At 44.2% G+C, this 16,061-nt stretch overlaps 1 protein-coding gene and 2 pseudogenes across 1 annotated transcript; 1 reads left to right on the top strand and 2 right to left on the bottom strand.

Annotated features, from left to right (window-relative positions):
- Positions 1-637: 637 nt before the first annotated feature.
- LOC136469822 (uncharacterized) lies at positions 638-1,854 on the bottom strand (annotated as a pseudogene).
- A 2,467-nt stretch (positions 1,855-4,321) lies between these two features.
- On the top strand, positions 4,322-5,384 carry LOC136469821 (putative disease resistance RPP13-like protein 1; annotated as a pseudogene).
- A 41-nt stretch (positions 5,385-5,425) lies between these two features.
- On the bottom strand, positions 5,426-5,866 carry LOC136469820 (BTB/POZ and MATH domain-containing protein 1-like). Its single transcript, XM_066467871.1, has one exon. It carries the CDS (start codon positions 5,864-5,866, stop codon positions 5,426-5,428), a length of 441 nt encoding a protein of 146 aa, XP_066323968.1.
- Positions 5,867-16,061: the final 10,195 nt, after the last annotated feature.

Genomic DNA, 16,061 nt, shown 5'->3' with positions numbered 1-16,061 from the left:
CGGTGCTTGCATGTATCTATGTTATGGTATACTTTGTGAGTTGCAATGTTAAATGACACACTAAGGAATTACTAGTTTGTCGCTACCACATGATACAGAGACTTTATACATGGTCATATATATACAGAGAATTTATACATGATCATATATATACAGAGAATTTATACAACGCAAAAGCATCACAAAAGCATCACAAGCGATGTTTACATGAATAGAACCATTAAGTGTTCAACAACTCAAAAGCCCTTTGAACTAGCTGGCTATCACAACTTAGAGTTGTAGGGAGCATGCCTTGTGCCTCTAGCCTCTCTTTGTTCATGTGAGGGATCTTGTACCTATTGCCTCCATTATCCTTCATAACTTGAATCATGCATGTTTGTAGTGTGAGGAATACCCTATTGAGAAGGATGAGGTTGTAGTTTTGATATTCAATGTACACATTCTGGATGAGCTCGTCCATGTTTCTGGATGTCGTTCTATCCGTTAGCGACTGAAGAGAAGCAAAGAAACCAAGGTCAAGGCAGTTCATATCAGGAGAATTAGGAGGTTGGTTCATTAGGCGTATATCGAGGCCTGTTCGGGCTACTGCTGCAGCAAAAACTGCATCATCTACTGGTACATGAGAAGGAGCATTGTCCTATTGTATCCATATTGTCTCATGCCTTGCTTCTCTGGGCCAACGGGCTTGTATTTCTGGTATGAGTTTGTCGATCATATAAGTTCTCATTGTTTGTCTATCAACCTTCATGGACTTTGTGATAGGTGTGCCCCTTAGTCTGTTGCTACTTCTCCTTTTTGCTGGTTCCTATAATTAAAAAGAATGTTATTTGAAATAACATAAAAGGGATTGCAAGTATTATTTAGACAAAGATTAGTACCGTTCGCACAAAAGCCCATATGCCTAGCTTCTCATCAAAATAGCATCTCCCTTCAGCATCAAACCTAGGCTTTCCAACAGCAGAATAAAACATGACTTTGTGAATGACATTCTTATTTTGCACTGTTCTATGTGGGTCTTCTTCATCTGGATGCATGTACATAGTCAGATTCTTCTTTGTCCCATTGAACCACTTCTCATCTGAGTGAATAATATTTTTCATTTCTTTGAACTTGGGATTGTCTGGTAGAGTACTTTCTTCTAGCATAGAGAGAACCCACCGCAGCCTTGCCTGTTTGTTTTCTTCCTTCAAATAAGGCTTCAATGAGTTGGAGTGTCGTCGTAGCAAGCCTTCTTTGAACAACCTATGTAGAGAGCTTTTATTGATATTAAGAGCAGTTGCTAGTGACCTTATGGTACCCCTTCTGTTTAAGAGAATATCAACAACCTTTGTGAGGTCCACTTGAATTTTTTTATGACCATAATTCTTAGGTCGTAAAGATTTGACATCTATTGGTATGCCTTGTTCCAAACATTTTTTTCTCTCTGCCATACCCATTGTATTGTACGCACATGGACATTGTACTTTGCAGCAATAAGTGTTGTGCTGTCTCTTTTTAATTTGCCATTATTGCTTAACCGAAGCAAATCTTCATAAGTGTCTTGCCGTTCTCTTTCTATCAAAATCCTGACCATATTTATTGCTTCTTCTTGCTGGGTTTGCTGATCTTCGTCGTCATCCGAGTCGGACAACTCCTATTCATCAAATATGATGTCAACATCATCCATGTACACTCCGAAGTCTTGTATGAGATCGTCCAAGGTATCATGTTCTGCTTGTAAGGCAGTGTTGTCATTTCCTACAAAAAAATGTAGATGCTGTGTGCTGATTGTCATTAAATAAATTATCAAACTTTTCATAGGGACAATTATTCTTACAAACATGACTTGAACCTAAGGGAAATAATCACCTGCATGCAGGTTTCCTTGTTGTTCTACTAGTGGATCATTCAAATCAAATGGATGGCAAACATTATCACCTGTACAGAAGCAGCTGATGAATATGAAAGGCATTGTCACCCCACAAGTGAGCTATTCTCCCCTCACTACAATTTCATTTTGAACCAAAAGCAAATATGAGTTGCATGCCTCACACATAAACCTAACTAATGTTGCTTAAATTTTTATGAGAGACTACCAGTTCATACTAATTTTAGGACGGATAGAAGATAAAGAGAAGCCCATGATATTTTAGGATAGAGAGGTTACATAGAACAAGTGGTACACAAAAGAGTTTCAGGTGACAAAAGATAGTAATGACTAAATTCCCTGATGTTGCTTATGATTTTAGGACAGAAATAAACCAGCACACTAATTTTAGGAGAGGGAGAGGGAGAGGGAGAGGGTGTGTGTGTGTGTGTGTGAGAGAGAGAGAGAGAGCTTGAAACAGTACACTCATATTTGGATGCAAGCAAACGTGCTTACCTTGATGAATTTCTGCTTGTTCATGAATTTGATCAGGATGGAGACCAAAGCGACCAGATCCTCTAACTTCAATTGAATCCACTACATCTTCGAAGGGATTATGATCCTCTTCATGTTCATCAGGCTTCTTGTTGAGATCTGGCAACTCCTCCCCTCCCTCTAGTACTGTGTTCAAGTCTATTGCCATGGAGGATGCATGAGAAATGGTTCAAATGAGTGGAACGAAGGGTTACCAGGCTTTATTGGCACAAGAGTTAGAAAAATGGCGCTAGGAGCACTAGTTTCAAAATTTAGTTTGCCTCTTCTGTGTAAAAATGGAGCGCACTGATATTTTTTGGCGTCAAGTGCTGTTTGCCGCCCACGATTTGGTGTAATGTTTGGTTTCTTTAAGTCCAAAATAATGCGGTGCATGTGTAACTGTAGAAAAAGTTGATGTGACAACTGTGTTTTGTTTACCGTAAAAATAATATTTGTGTGTGGCATGCCTGCATCTTTCAATCCAAGAATGAGCATTAATGACATGTCCATTCGCACGTGAACGTACTCTGTATTTTATAGGGGTGTTCAGGTTTGTCGCTAGGTTCCTTAATTCCTAACGCCTTGTTTAGTTGGACCCCAAAGTCCAAAAAAATGCTACAGTACCTGTCATATCAAATGTTTACGGCCCGTGCATGGAGCATTAAATGTAGACGAAAAGAAAAACTAATTGCACAATTTGGTGGGAAATTGTGAGACGAACGTTTTAAGCCTAATTAGTCAATGTTTGGACACTATTTGCCAAATAAAAACGAAGGTGCTACAGTAACCCCAAATTCTAAATTTCGCGAACTAAACAAGGGCTAAGCTAAATTCTAGAACGATACACATCAAGGGATGGAGGGAGTACTCTGTATTATAGGGGTATTCAGGTTTATCGCTAGGTTCCTTAATTTCTAAATCAAATTCTAGAACGACACACATTAAGGGACGGAGGGAGTACTCTGTAGTTGTAGGGGACCGGTCCGGGAACCGAGGCGGGGGGGGGGGGGGGGGGGGGGGGGGAGCTCGTAAAGCCTGAGGCCCCCGGGGCTTGTCTCCGGCCAGCACCTGTCGCCCCGCCCGGACCTCCCCGACAGGACGGGCCACGGGCGCCCGGGCCCCAGCAGTCAGTCAGTAGACACGTCGTTTCGTGTACACGGGGTCTGAGTGCGCTGCATCGATTTTTCCTCGCTGACGAGTGGACCAACGTGAGGTCTGTGAGATCCCTCTGCTCTGCTGCGGGTGTTTGGTCGGTGAGCGGGCCAGCTGGGGTGTGGGGATAGGGGGCGGCAGCAAATGCGTACGGGAAAAACAAACGGATGCTCTGCCTCCTTCGAGCACAGCTCAGCAAAGCCACTCCCGGTATTTCAAATTTCGAGGCCGAGGCTGTACTCGATGGCGCCACGAAATGTCGTCTATGCCCTCAGATTGTTGCATCCGTTTCCAAGTCAAAAGTTTTACCAGGGGTCGACGGATGGATTTGTGTACACGACAACCAACTTTTAAGACGGATACAATGTGTTGGAGTATAAGTTTATTGTTTACCTCTTTTTTAATAGTTTAAAGGGAGAATTCTGTATTTGGCATCGAAACAAATCACTCTTTTGTATTTGGCACTAAAAATTTTAAACTTTCTTATCTAGCATCAACTTGAAAATTCCTTCCGTATATGGCACTTCCATCCATTTTGGCCATCCAACCGTTTGTTGACTTCGTTGACCATGTCAATGTTTTTAATAAGTACCAAAATAGCCCTCTTAATTTGGTCGCACACACCGGCTCGGTCCCTTCTTCCCCCGTCAGTCTTCTCATCCTGTGAAAACAAAACAAAACTGAAGCCGGAGGAGATGAGGGCGGAGGAGCCATCGGCCGCCGGCGCCCAACAAATCACGGCGCCCTTCCTTCAGCTAGAGGCGCCGGTCCCTCAGCCGAGGTCTCCCCATGGTGGCAGATCGACGAGCGGGTCCAGCAGGGGTCGCGGCAGCGGGGCGGGCCGAGTTTCTGGCAGGGGACGCGGCGGTGGGGCGGGCTCGCCGGCCGGCGCTGGCCCCATCTCGCGGGGCGGGGGCGCGGTACGAGGAGATCGCGAGGCGGCTCCGCCGCAAGATCGACGGCATCTGGGCGAGGTATGAGGAGATCGCGTCAGACAGGAAGAAGCTCCAGCTGCGGCCCGACGACGGCGCGCCCCGGCCACCGGCGAGCCCACTCGTGCCAAGCAGCGCGCTTCCCCGTCCCGAGCGCCTCCACGGGCGGCAGCGCGACATTGAGAGGGTCGCCGTGCTGGTACGCGGGGAGCCGGACGGCGGGAGGACCTACGCTGTCGTGCCCATCGTCGGGATGGCCGGCGTCGGCAAGAAAGCTCTGATGCAGCACATCTGCGACATGGAGGCTGTGAAGTCGTGCTTCGAACTGACACACTGGATTTGGGTATCCTATGAGTTCGACGTCGTCAGCGTGACCCGCAAGATCGTCGAGGCGGTCACCAGATCGCGCTCGGATGAGGTGCTTGATCGTTCTCGACGACGTGTGGGATGACAATCCTAGCCACTAGAACAGCCTGATGGCCCCGCTGAGCCGCTGTGCTCCGGGGAGTGCGGTTGCCATGACGATGAGGAGCAACAAGGTTACCAGGATGGTGAGCACCAAGGTGTATCATCTCAAATGCTTGTCAGATGAAGACTGCTGGCGTGTATGCCAGCGACGGGCACTGCCGAATAGTGATGCCAACGTCGACCAAGAACTTGTAGAGATCGGTGAGAAGATCGCGAAGAAATGTTAGGGCTTGCCATTGGCGGCAGAGGTAGCTGGTAGTGCCCTGGATGCTTCAACCAGCTGGAAGCACTGGGATGAAGTCCTGAATAACGACTTGTGGGCTGACAATGAGGTGAAGAATCTAGTACTGCCGGTGCTGAAGGTGAGCTACGACCACCTGTTCATGCTGCTGAAGCATAGCTTTGCGTTTTGTTCATTGTTTCCAAAGGGCTTAACCACTAATTTCTTCTAGGATAGTCCCAATCGTCATTACCAAATGATGAAATCTTAGGCTCATGTCTTCAATTTCCTTCTCTTGCATTGCTTGAACAGGTAAAGCTCGGACATCAACTCCTTCACGAGAACAGGGCAGCTTTTAGTCAGATGCTCAAAGCCATCAGTTTCCATGACTGCTTCCAGTGCATCAGGAGATTTGAGAAACTCAATGCAAGCCTGCTTGAGACCACGGCAGGAGTGTTGTTCAGCCAACACCAATGTGGTTGCGGCCATGCTGACGTCTAGGTGCCTGTATAGCTTCTCCTCACAAATCAGCTTGAGCCTCTGCATGTCATACATGTCCGCCGCTTCCAGCAGATGCTGGGCCATCGCGGCCTCCTCTTGTTCCTCCATCTGTGGCAGCGAGTCAGTGTAGATGAAATGGAGCAGGGCCTTGAACACCTGAGGTAGCATGTCATCAATCCGGATGCAGTCCCCTGTGGCCGTGCTCTCCTTCATGGCGCCCCACAGCTCTGCTTTGAAGACTCGCGATCGGGCCGCAAGCAGAAACCTATGAGCGCTGAATGACTCACCGACAACTTGGAAAGTAACGTCGGCAGCGAGCTGGGAGCTTGTGTGTGGGGCCACGATAGCGGCGCCGGTGCATGGTGAGGCGCTGTGGTGCCGACAGACCTCGCGCGGACAGCGGCGAGCGGCACGCGGAGACCGCGATGACCAGCGTGCAGCACTAGCGAGGTTGCGGCAAAGCGAGCTAGGCGCTCCCATGGGGGCAGCGACACGCCATTGTCCTGCCTCCTTCAGTCGGTAGGACGGTGATGCGGGGACGTTGGTACGGGGTCTATGCGTCGGGTCGCCAGGGCGATGGCACGGGGCTACGTAAGAGCTCCGGCAATATCGTCCATACTAAAATACTTGAACTTCCCTATTTGACACCGTGGATTTCTGCTGCAAAACAAGGGTATTTATGTCTTTTTATCAGTCACTTGACACCGTTATGGTCCTAAATGGACGGCAGTGCTATTTACGAAAGGAAATTTCAACTTGATGCCATATAAGAAAGTTCAAATTTTCGAGTGCCAAATACAAAACACTGATTTGTTTCGGTGCCAAATAAATAATTCTCTCTAGTTTAAACCAGTGGATTCATGTAACTCAATGTAGCATCCACCGGAGGTCTCAAATTTAAATCCATGGCTAGGACAATAAAATAAATGCAAAATTTGCTTCTAGACACTGAAAGTGACGTCCCTTTGCTGGTGGATATCGAAAATGGAGCGATTTGCTGGTGGACACTTTTGTTGTTATCAAATTTGCTCCTACACACTGGGCCAAATAAAATATTCATTTCCGAGATCTCAACAAAAGTGTCCATGAGCAAATTTCGCAACAACAAAAGTATCCACCAGCAAATCGCTCTATTTTTTGGTGTCCACCAGCAAAGTAAGATCACTTTTAGTGTCCAGAAGCAAATTCTGTCTTAAATAAAATAATTATTGCTCGATCTCATGAGGTGAGCCTCCATGAGAATGTTATGTAAAATATAAGTGAACTGCCACATATTTTCCTATTAGCTTAAGCTTTTTGATTAAAGCAATCGGTGCATGCAACTGGATACAGTGGGATATTACCAAACAAGAAAACTTGACATGCTTTTATATTTTTGTTTTCTCAAATCTTTAAGTAAAACAATAAAAAATTATGCGCTCCAAAAGTACTCCCCTTTACAAAATAAAATACAGTTCTACGATTGAGATGAGTGAAACTTAAGAAATAGTATCAATTTTTATGTTTTCAAATAGATTTACTATAAAAATATATTTCATAACTAATTTAGTGTCACGCCCTAAAATTCCTATTTTGGGTTGAGAATAGAAAACACTAAATAAAAAGAATAATTTTTATATTTGATAAAATTTGTCCACGTTCATTTAGATTTCCGTATATTTTTATTAAAGAAAATGGTGCTTTTCCAAATATTTCTGAATTAATTTGACGTGCTTTTGTTGATGTGATGCTTTTTGTTGCTTGAGTTTTGTGCTTTTGAGTGTGCTAAGTTTTAAAAACATGTTTAAACATCGTCCAATCATTTCCGGGAATTTTCTAGACTTTTTCGGAACTTTTTTCTAGAGCAAAATCCAATTTTTGGATGCTCTAAAATCAGTTTTTGCAGCCTCCAAATACTTTATTTGGATTCATATCTCTCAATTTGTCTCTAGATGTTTTCTTTGAACTTTTGGAAGTTTATAAATACTTTTAGGGATTTAAAATGATTTCAGCTTTTTTTAGAATTATTTTTGAACTGAAAATGAATTTCCGGAATTTTCGAAATTATAAAAATACCTCGTTTTTTCCAACCTCCAACCCTTAGACCTATATATACGCCGGTGTTCTCGTCGACGCGCTCGTTCTAGATCTGAAAACGCTATCGCGAGCCGCCACTCCTAACTCCGGACATCTATCGCTGAAGTTCTGCCTAGGTTTCCAGCGAACATTCGGCGAGGTTTTTCGGCCATCTCCAGCGTCCCCTGTAGAAACCGTCACCACTGGGAGGTTCGTCACGATCTCCTCTATACCGTCTCGTGTTTTGTTTTGCAAATACGTGCTCTGTTGACCGTTCCCCATGTCTTCTTTTTCTTCTCCGGCGAGGAATCACCATGACTGATCGGAGCTTCTTCGTGTTTCGTCGGTCGGCGCTGCAGCACCGTTTCTGCCCCTTGACCGCACTCCTGCACCCCCACCGCGTGGACCTCGCACCCCGGCCCCCGGCCCTGTGGCCTCTCGCGCCCTGCACAGCAGGCGCCACCGCCGGCATGTGTGGGCTCGGCCGTGCAGGCCCTGCGCTGACCACCGTGACCCCACGGGCGGGCCCAGCGAGCCGTCGCGCGGCCGCGTACCGCCGCTGGCCGGCCAGGCCAGCCGTCCCCGGTTCCCTTCCGCGCGAGCTGTGGCAGCCCCCAGCCATGGCCACATCCAGATGAATAGTATGACCCAAGGTAGAAGACTTATTTATGGTTTTGGCATCGATTATTTAATCTCCACCGTTTCATCGTTTAGTCTCCGATTCGAGTAGTTCTTGTTGTGTTAGTTTTGTAGCGTCGTGCTCTACGCAATGGTACTAATGTTTATCCTGCAACCCAATTATGAATTTATTGATTGAAATATAATTTGATTAATATTTATTCAATAACCTTTTAATTTCAAATGAACCTAGGGTTTTAATTCATTCTTTTGTTGCATTGTGATCGCTCCTAATGGAGACGGGGATCCCGATCTTCCGTTAGGTAATGGTAACTATTGTTGTAGCGGAGAATGACACACCGATCTGACTTCAGATCGAAAGATCAAACCCTACAATCTTAGCACCACAACTCCTCTGGTTATCAACCGAGTCACGGACCAGGTTGACCTCGCCAAGAAGGCTAATCCCTGCCTACGCTACGAAGAACACAAGCAAGAACAAGAAAGAACATAACCAAATTGCAGATGAATGATTAAACTCATGAAGTTGGGGTCTCACAAACCGATGAACGGCGAAACTATTCTTGACAGATTAATCTAAGCAAAACCCAAACCCTAATGGAGGGGCGGCGGCTGTTTATGAAGACTCTAGGGTCATGCAAGACCCCCGGACGTGCCCCTAATGGGCCCAAACTCGATACATGGTCCAGCGGACCAAAAGACGGTGTCGCAGCACCTTGGCAGATTTTGGATGCTGACTTGTTTCGACGATTCCTGTTGATTCCGAATAGCTTTTGATATGAAACCACTTGTATTGGCTTTCTTATCAAATTAGCTTTCCATCCATATGTGGATCATCAAAAACGGAGTTCGGATGTGTCCTGGGTGACCAGTTTAAGGCAGACTAGTCCTAGAGGCCGAGGCAGACTCGAATTCTTGTTGGACTGGGCCTCAGGCTTGTGTTGGACGTCCTTGCTGGTCATAATAACCTTCAACACTTCCTCTAAGTCCTTCATGACCCTCTCCAATGTTCCTAATCAAGATAACATCATTAGGTAGTAGTCTATTCTCAAAAGTATAAAAAGTATCGCTTAAGAACGAGCTCACCTCTAAATTGAGTTGTCGCTTTCGAGCCCGGGTCATTGGACCTTGCATGGCGGTTGGAGGATCAGCAGGTACCTCTAAAGAAGTGATGTCCTCATCATCCTTAATGGAGATGAGGATCCTGATCTTCCATCAGGTGATGGTAACTATCATTGTGGCGGAGAATGACACACCGATCCGGCTTTAGATCGAAAGATCGAACCCTGCAATCTTAGCACCACAACTCCTCTGGTTATCAACCGAGTCACGGACTAGGTTGACCTCACCAAGAAGGCTAATCCTTGCCTGCGCAATGAAGAACACCAGCAAGAACAAGAAAGAACGCTACCAAATTACAGATGAATGATTAAACTCATGAAGTTGGGGTCTCACAAACCGATGAACGGCGAAACTATTCTTGACAGATTAATCTAAGCAAAACCCGAACCCTAATGGAGAGGCGGTGGCTGTTTATGAAGACTCTAGGGTCGTGTAAGACCCCTGGACGCGCCCCTAATAGGCCCAAACTCGATACATGGTCCAACGGACCAAAAGACAGTGTCACAGCCCCTGGCAGATTCTGGACGCTGACTTGTTTCAATGATTACCATTGATTCCGAATAGCTTTAGATATGAAACCACTTGGATTGGCTTCATTATCAAATTAGCTTTCCATCCATATGTGGATCATCAAAAACAGAGTCCAGATGCATCTTGGGTGACCAGTTTAAGATAGACTGGTCCTGGAGGCCGAGGCAGACTCGAATTCTTGTTGGACTAGGCCTCCGGCTTGTGTTGGACGTCCTTGCTGGTCATAATCACCTCCACCACTTCCTCTAAGTCTTTCATGACTCTCTCCAATGTTCCTAAGCAAGATAACATCATTAGGTAGTAGTCTATTCTCAAAAGTATGAAAAGTATCGCTTAAGAACGAGCTCACCTCTAAATTGAGTTATCGCTTTCGAGCCCGGGTTATTGGACCTTGCATGACGGTTGGAGGATCAGCGGGTACCTCTGAAAAAGTGATGTCCTCATCATCCTCCCCCTCTTGAATTGGAGTTGTCCTCAACTCAAGCTCATCTTCTTCTCCCAAATAAGGTTTCAAATCTGCAATGTTAAAGGTGGGACTAACCCCGAACTCGGGTGGCAATTCAAGTTTGTAGGCATTATCATTTATTTTCTCAATGATCTTATAAGGACCAGCTGCTCTTGGCATTAATTTAGACTTACGTAGCTCAGGAAATCTATCTTTTCTTAAATGTAACCAAACCAAATCATCCGATTCAAGTTTAATCTCTTTTCTACCTTTACTACCAGCAATTCTATACTTTTCATTCACGCTTTTAATATTTGCTTTAGTTGTTTCATGCAACTTACGAATAAAATCAGCACGCTCTCTAGCATCACTATGTATTCTCTTAGTGGTAGGTAAAGGCAAAAGATCAATAGGAGCACGGGGGTTAAAACCATACACTACCTGAAAAGGACTTAACTTGGTGGTGGAATGTTCCGCCCTGTTATATGCAAACTCCACATGTGGCAAACACTCTTCCCATATCTTCAAATTGCACTTCAAAATGGCTCTCAACATGGTGGACAATGTTTGATTCACAACCTCAGTTTGCCCATCAGTTTGGGGATGACATGTTGTAGAAAACAGCAGCTTGGTCCCCAATTTATTCCACAACATGCGCAAAAAATGACTCAAGAATTTTGCATCGCGATCTAAAACAATAGTAGAAGGCATACCATGCAAGCAAACAATTTTTTGAAAGAAAAGGTCAGCAATATGAACAGCATCATCACTCTTATGACAAGGAATAAAATATGCCATCTTAGAAAAACGATCAACCACCACAAAAATACTATCCCTCCCCCTCTTAGTCCCTGGCAATCCCAACACAAAATCCATAGATATATCTGTCCAAGGAGTAGAAGGAACAGGAAGAGGCATATACAAACCATGTGGGTTCAACCGTGACTTGGCTTTTTGACATGTGGCACACCAAGCCACATACCGCTCTACATCTCGCCTCATCCTTGGCCAAAAGAAGTGTGTGGACAGCACCTCCTCCATCTTCTTGGCACCAAAATGTCCCATCAATCCGCCTCGATGTGCCTCCTGCAACAACAAAAGACGAACGGAACCAACTGGAATACATAGGCGGTTAGCTCTAAACAAAAACCATCACTGATCATAAACTTATTCCATGTGCGTCCCTCTCTACAATTAAGCAACACATCTTTAAAATCAGGATCAAGCACATATTGTTCTTTAATGGATTGAAGACCAAAAATCCGGCAATCAAGTTGGGACAGCAATGTATATCTTCTAGATAAAGCATCAACAATCACATTATCCTTCTCTTTCTTGTGTTTGATAATATAAGGAAAAGATTCAATAAACTGAACCCATTTAGCATGCCTACGATTCAGATTATTTTGAGAGCGAAGATACTTAAGTGATTCATGATCAGAATGAATAACAAATTCTTTAGGCCACAAATAATGACGCCACGTCTCCAAAGAACGAACAAGTGCATACAATTCTTTATCATACGTGGAATAATGAAGAACAGGACCATGCAATTTTTCGCTAAAGTAAGCAACTGGTTTACCATCTTGCATCAAAATACCACCAATGCCAACTCCACTAGCATCACATTCTACCTCAAAAGTCTTACCAAAATTTGGAAGTTGCAGCAATGGTGCGTGCATAAGCTTGTCCTTCAAAGAGTCAAAGGACTCCTCTTGTGCCTCTCCTCAATGAAACACCACTCCTTTCTTTGTCAACTCATGCAATGGGGCAGCAATGGTGCTGAAATCTTTGATGAAGCGGCGGTAGAATCCTACAAGACTAAGAAAACTCCTCACCTGTGTGACAGTTTGGGGAACCAGCCAGCTCTTTATGGCTTCAATTTTCATCTCGTCCACCTCAATTCCCTGTGGAGTTACAACATAGCCAAGAAAAGAAACTCAATCCATGCAAAAGATGCACTTCTCAAGGTTACCAAATAAACATGTATCACGTAAAGCATTAAAAACAGCATGTAAGTGATCCATATGTTCATCAAAAGACTTACTGTAAATCAATATATCATCAAAGTAAACTACCACAAAATATCCAATAAAAGCTCTTAAAACCTCATTCATTAAGCGCATGAAAGTGCTAGGTGCATTTATCAAACCAAAAGGCATTACTAACCACTCATACAACCCGAATTTGGTTTTAAACACAGTTTTCCATTCATCTCCAAGTTTCATTCTAATTTGGTGGTAGCCACTTCGTAAGTCAATCTTAGTGAAAATTATAGAACCACACAACTCATCTAACATGTCGTCTAGCCTAGGAATAGGATGACGATACCGAATGGTAATATTATTGATGGCTCTACAATCAACACACATACGCCAAGTTCCATCTTTATTAGGAACCAAAAGTATAGGAACAGCACAAGGACTAAGGCTTTCACGTACATACCCGTGGTCCAAAAGATCTTGGACTTGTCGTTGAATTTCCTTAGTCTCCTCAGGATTGGTTTGATAGGCAGCTTGGTTGGGCAAGGTTGCTCCCAGAATCAAATCGATTTGATGCTCTATCCCTCTCATAGGTGGCAGTCCCGGGGGTATCTCAGCTAGAAAAATGTCCTAATACTCCTGCAAAAGGTTAGTGACAGCAGAAGGTACCGAGCTAACAATATCATCAAGCAAAAACATAGCTCGTTTGCATACCAAAGCATAGCAATAATCATCATCCGAAATTTCAGCAAGGTCATCTTTTGTTGCAAGCATAACACCACCCTTCAATTTAATCCCCTCAGCCTTAGAAATAGATGTAGACTTATCCTTTTTAGGTGGGAAAATAGAATTAGCAACTTATTGATTTTTAGATTGAACATCATTGAAACTAGCAGCGCGTTCTCTATCAGCTTGTACAATTTGAGCAGGGGTCAAAGGTACCAAAGTAATTTTCTTTCCTTTATGCACAAAAGTGTATTTATTACTTCTACCATGGTGTGTAGCATCATTATCATGTTCCCAAGGACGACCTAATAAGAGTGAACAAGCTTGCATAGGTACCACATCACAATCAACAGAATCAGTATAAGAACTAATGGAAAATGAAACTCTGCAAGTTTGTGTTACCTTTACTTTACCAGAATCATTTTGCCACTGAATATGGTATGGACGTGGGTGTGGGCGTGTGGTCATGCCAAGCTTCTTGACCAAATCAGAACTCACCAAATTGTTGCAGCTACCTCCATCAATAACGACACGTGCTCAACGGTCGCTGATGACGAAGAAAATCTAGAACAAGTTATGGCATTATAGCTTCTCAGGTTGCTGGACTTGTGAGCTGAGCACCCGCTGTACAATGATGCTCCTATAGGACGCCATGGCCTCGTCACCAAGGACTTCGTCGCCCTCCTCATCTGCATCTTGGTCTTCTTCATCCTCAGTGTCAGAGGTGCTGATGTAATCATCTTCTATAGCAGTATATGCCTGCTGACTTGGGCAATCCTTCTGCACATGGCCAATGCCATGGCAGCGGTGGCACTGAATACCCGAAGTGCGTCCCATCGATGCAACGAATGAGAAACTCTTGGTAGGCACCTGCAAAGAATTTTTACCTGAATCTAAAGGTCGTGTGGGAGGTGCCTTAGGTGTAGCGGAAACTCCAGAGGCTGTTGGTCACTTGCTCACTGGTGGAGGCGTCCGAAAAGTGGTTGGCTTGGTCAGCCCCAAAGATGGTGCCGAGCGTGGCATGTATGTGCTGGTGTTGACCTTGCTCTTGCCCTGCTGTTCATGCCCCTACAATTCATTTTCTGCAAGCATAGCAAACTGAAACAACTGGTTGACAGTGTTAAATTCTTTATAATCAACAATGTCCTGAATCTCATGCCTCAAACCCGAATAAAAATGACAAATGGCATCTTCGTTCCCCTCCACAACACTACAACGCATCAATCCCTTTTGGAGCTCACCATAGTAATCCTATACAGCTTTATCTCCTTGTTCTAAACACATCAATTTCTTACGCAAGTCTCTATGATAAGAGGGAGGAACAAAACGATCATGCATAGCTACCTTAAGTTCTTCCCATGAACCAGGTAAAGCATTCTATGCAGCTAGCCCATTCTACCAAATAATGGCAAAATCCTTAAACTCACTAGTAGCTTGTCTAACTCTATGCTGCTCAGGTACAAGGTGGGCACTAAACTTTTGTTCTACCGTCATCTCCCAATCAAGATATCCCTCAGCATCATAATGACCCAAAAAAGATGGTATTGTGAACTTAATTTTTGCATAAGGATCATCGGGCACATGGTGATTATTACCTTAACGGTGGTGGTGGTGGACACCACCCATACCTGTCGTGTTGCGGCGAAGACGTTGTCGTAATCTCTCTTGTCGGAAGGCTGCTCGATCCATGTTTCCAGCGACATCATGGACCGTGTCTTCTGGCAAGAGACCATCGGTGTTGCTACCAGAGACATCATTGTTGTTGACCACCACCAATGTTTCTAACTCAGTAACCTTGTCGGTTAGTGTGGAAATTCGTTTGTCCAACCTCTCCATGCTGTTGCCAATGTTGAGTTCAATGAGTGCGTCAGTGATGGCCTTCCTGACGGCCTCATTCATCCTTTTTTGGGCATCCTCTACAACAGCTTATAGTTGCTCTTGACTTACACACTCGTTGAAACCCTTAGGGTTGTTATCTCCAGTCTGTTCACCTCCTGCCATTGTAAACACAAAAATAGGAACAAACGGTGAAAGTTATCCCTACCAAATAACTACGTGATTGCAGTGGTGTCACTTTTCACAGCAAGTGGAGGCACCTTACCAAGCTCTTACAAAGTTCTTACCAACGCAAGCAGTGGGCGGTACAACCGGTGGCTGGTTCCTGATACCTATGAGGTAGTGGTACTGAGATTGCAAAGCCCTTTGTCCATACTGATCTAAAGAATTTGTGGAGCTTGGAAGGTAAACAAAGAGTAAGATGTATATCTAGCACATAAGTCAGTAACAGAAAATAATACTGAATTATAGTCCAAAGTACTTATTCTCATTGCTGGTCTAAAGTGTTGCAAGTACCAGGTGTGTGACAAAAGTATGGTGGATAGCAAGGTGATAGGTGTGAGAAAAACAAGTATAGTGGATGGAGACAGCAACACAAACAAGGAACCAGACAACACACGCTAACATAGCTCACTTTGGTCTTCTCTATGTGCTCCTCTAGATATTGTTCCTCTTTTGCCCCTCTCTTTTTTTTCTATTTTTTGGACTGTCGTTGTTTTTTGGGAAATTTTGACTTTTTATTTTATTTTTTTATATTTTCCTTTGCTTAGGAGCACAAAAGAAGTAACCACAGAAAATATGAGCTCAAACAAGTGTAAGACGTGGCCTGTGGAATTTTTAGAAAACTGGATCAAAATCGATAAAAGCCTTGTGACTACGAAAAGAGGATCTTGTGACCACTTTTTGACCAATCTAAAAATTTTGAACCCCGTCAATGCAGGGATGGACGGATCCAAATTTTTTTTCTGATTGATTTGCATATATGGAACATCGAAAACGAAGTTCATATGCGAAAACTAGACCAATTTTAAGAATGGGCTCCGAATTAGAGGACAAAATGAGAACAATGTGT

Source organism: Miscanthus floridulus, chromosome 8 (genome assembly GCF_019320115.1).
Source record: "Miscanthus floridulus cultivar M001 chromosome 8, ASM1932011v1, whole genome shotgun sequence".
NCBI classification, from domain to species: domain Eukaryota; kingdom Viridiplantae; phylum Streptophyta; class Magnoliopsida; order Poales; family Poaceae; genus Miscanthus; species Miscanthus floridulus.
Note: the sequence above shows the minus strand (reverse complement) of the source record. Positions and strands in the feature narration are given on the sequence as shown.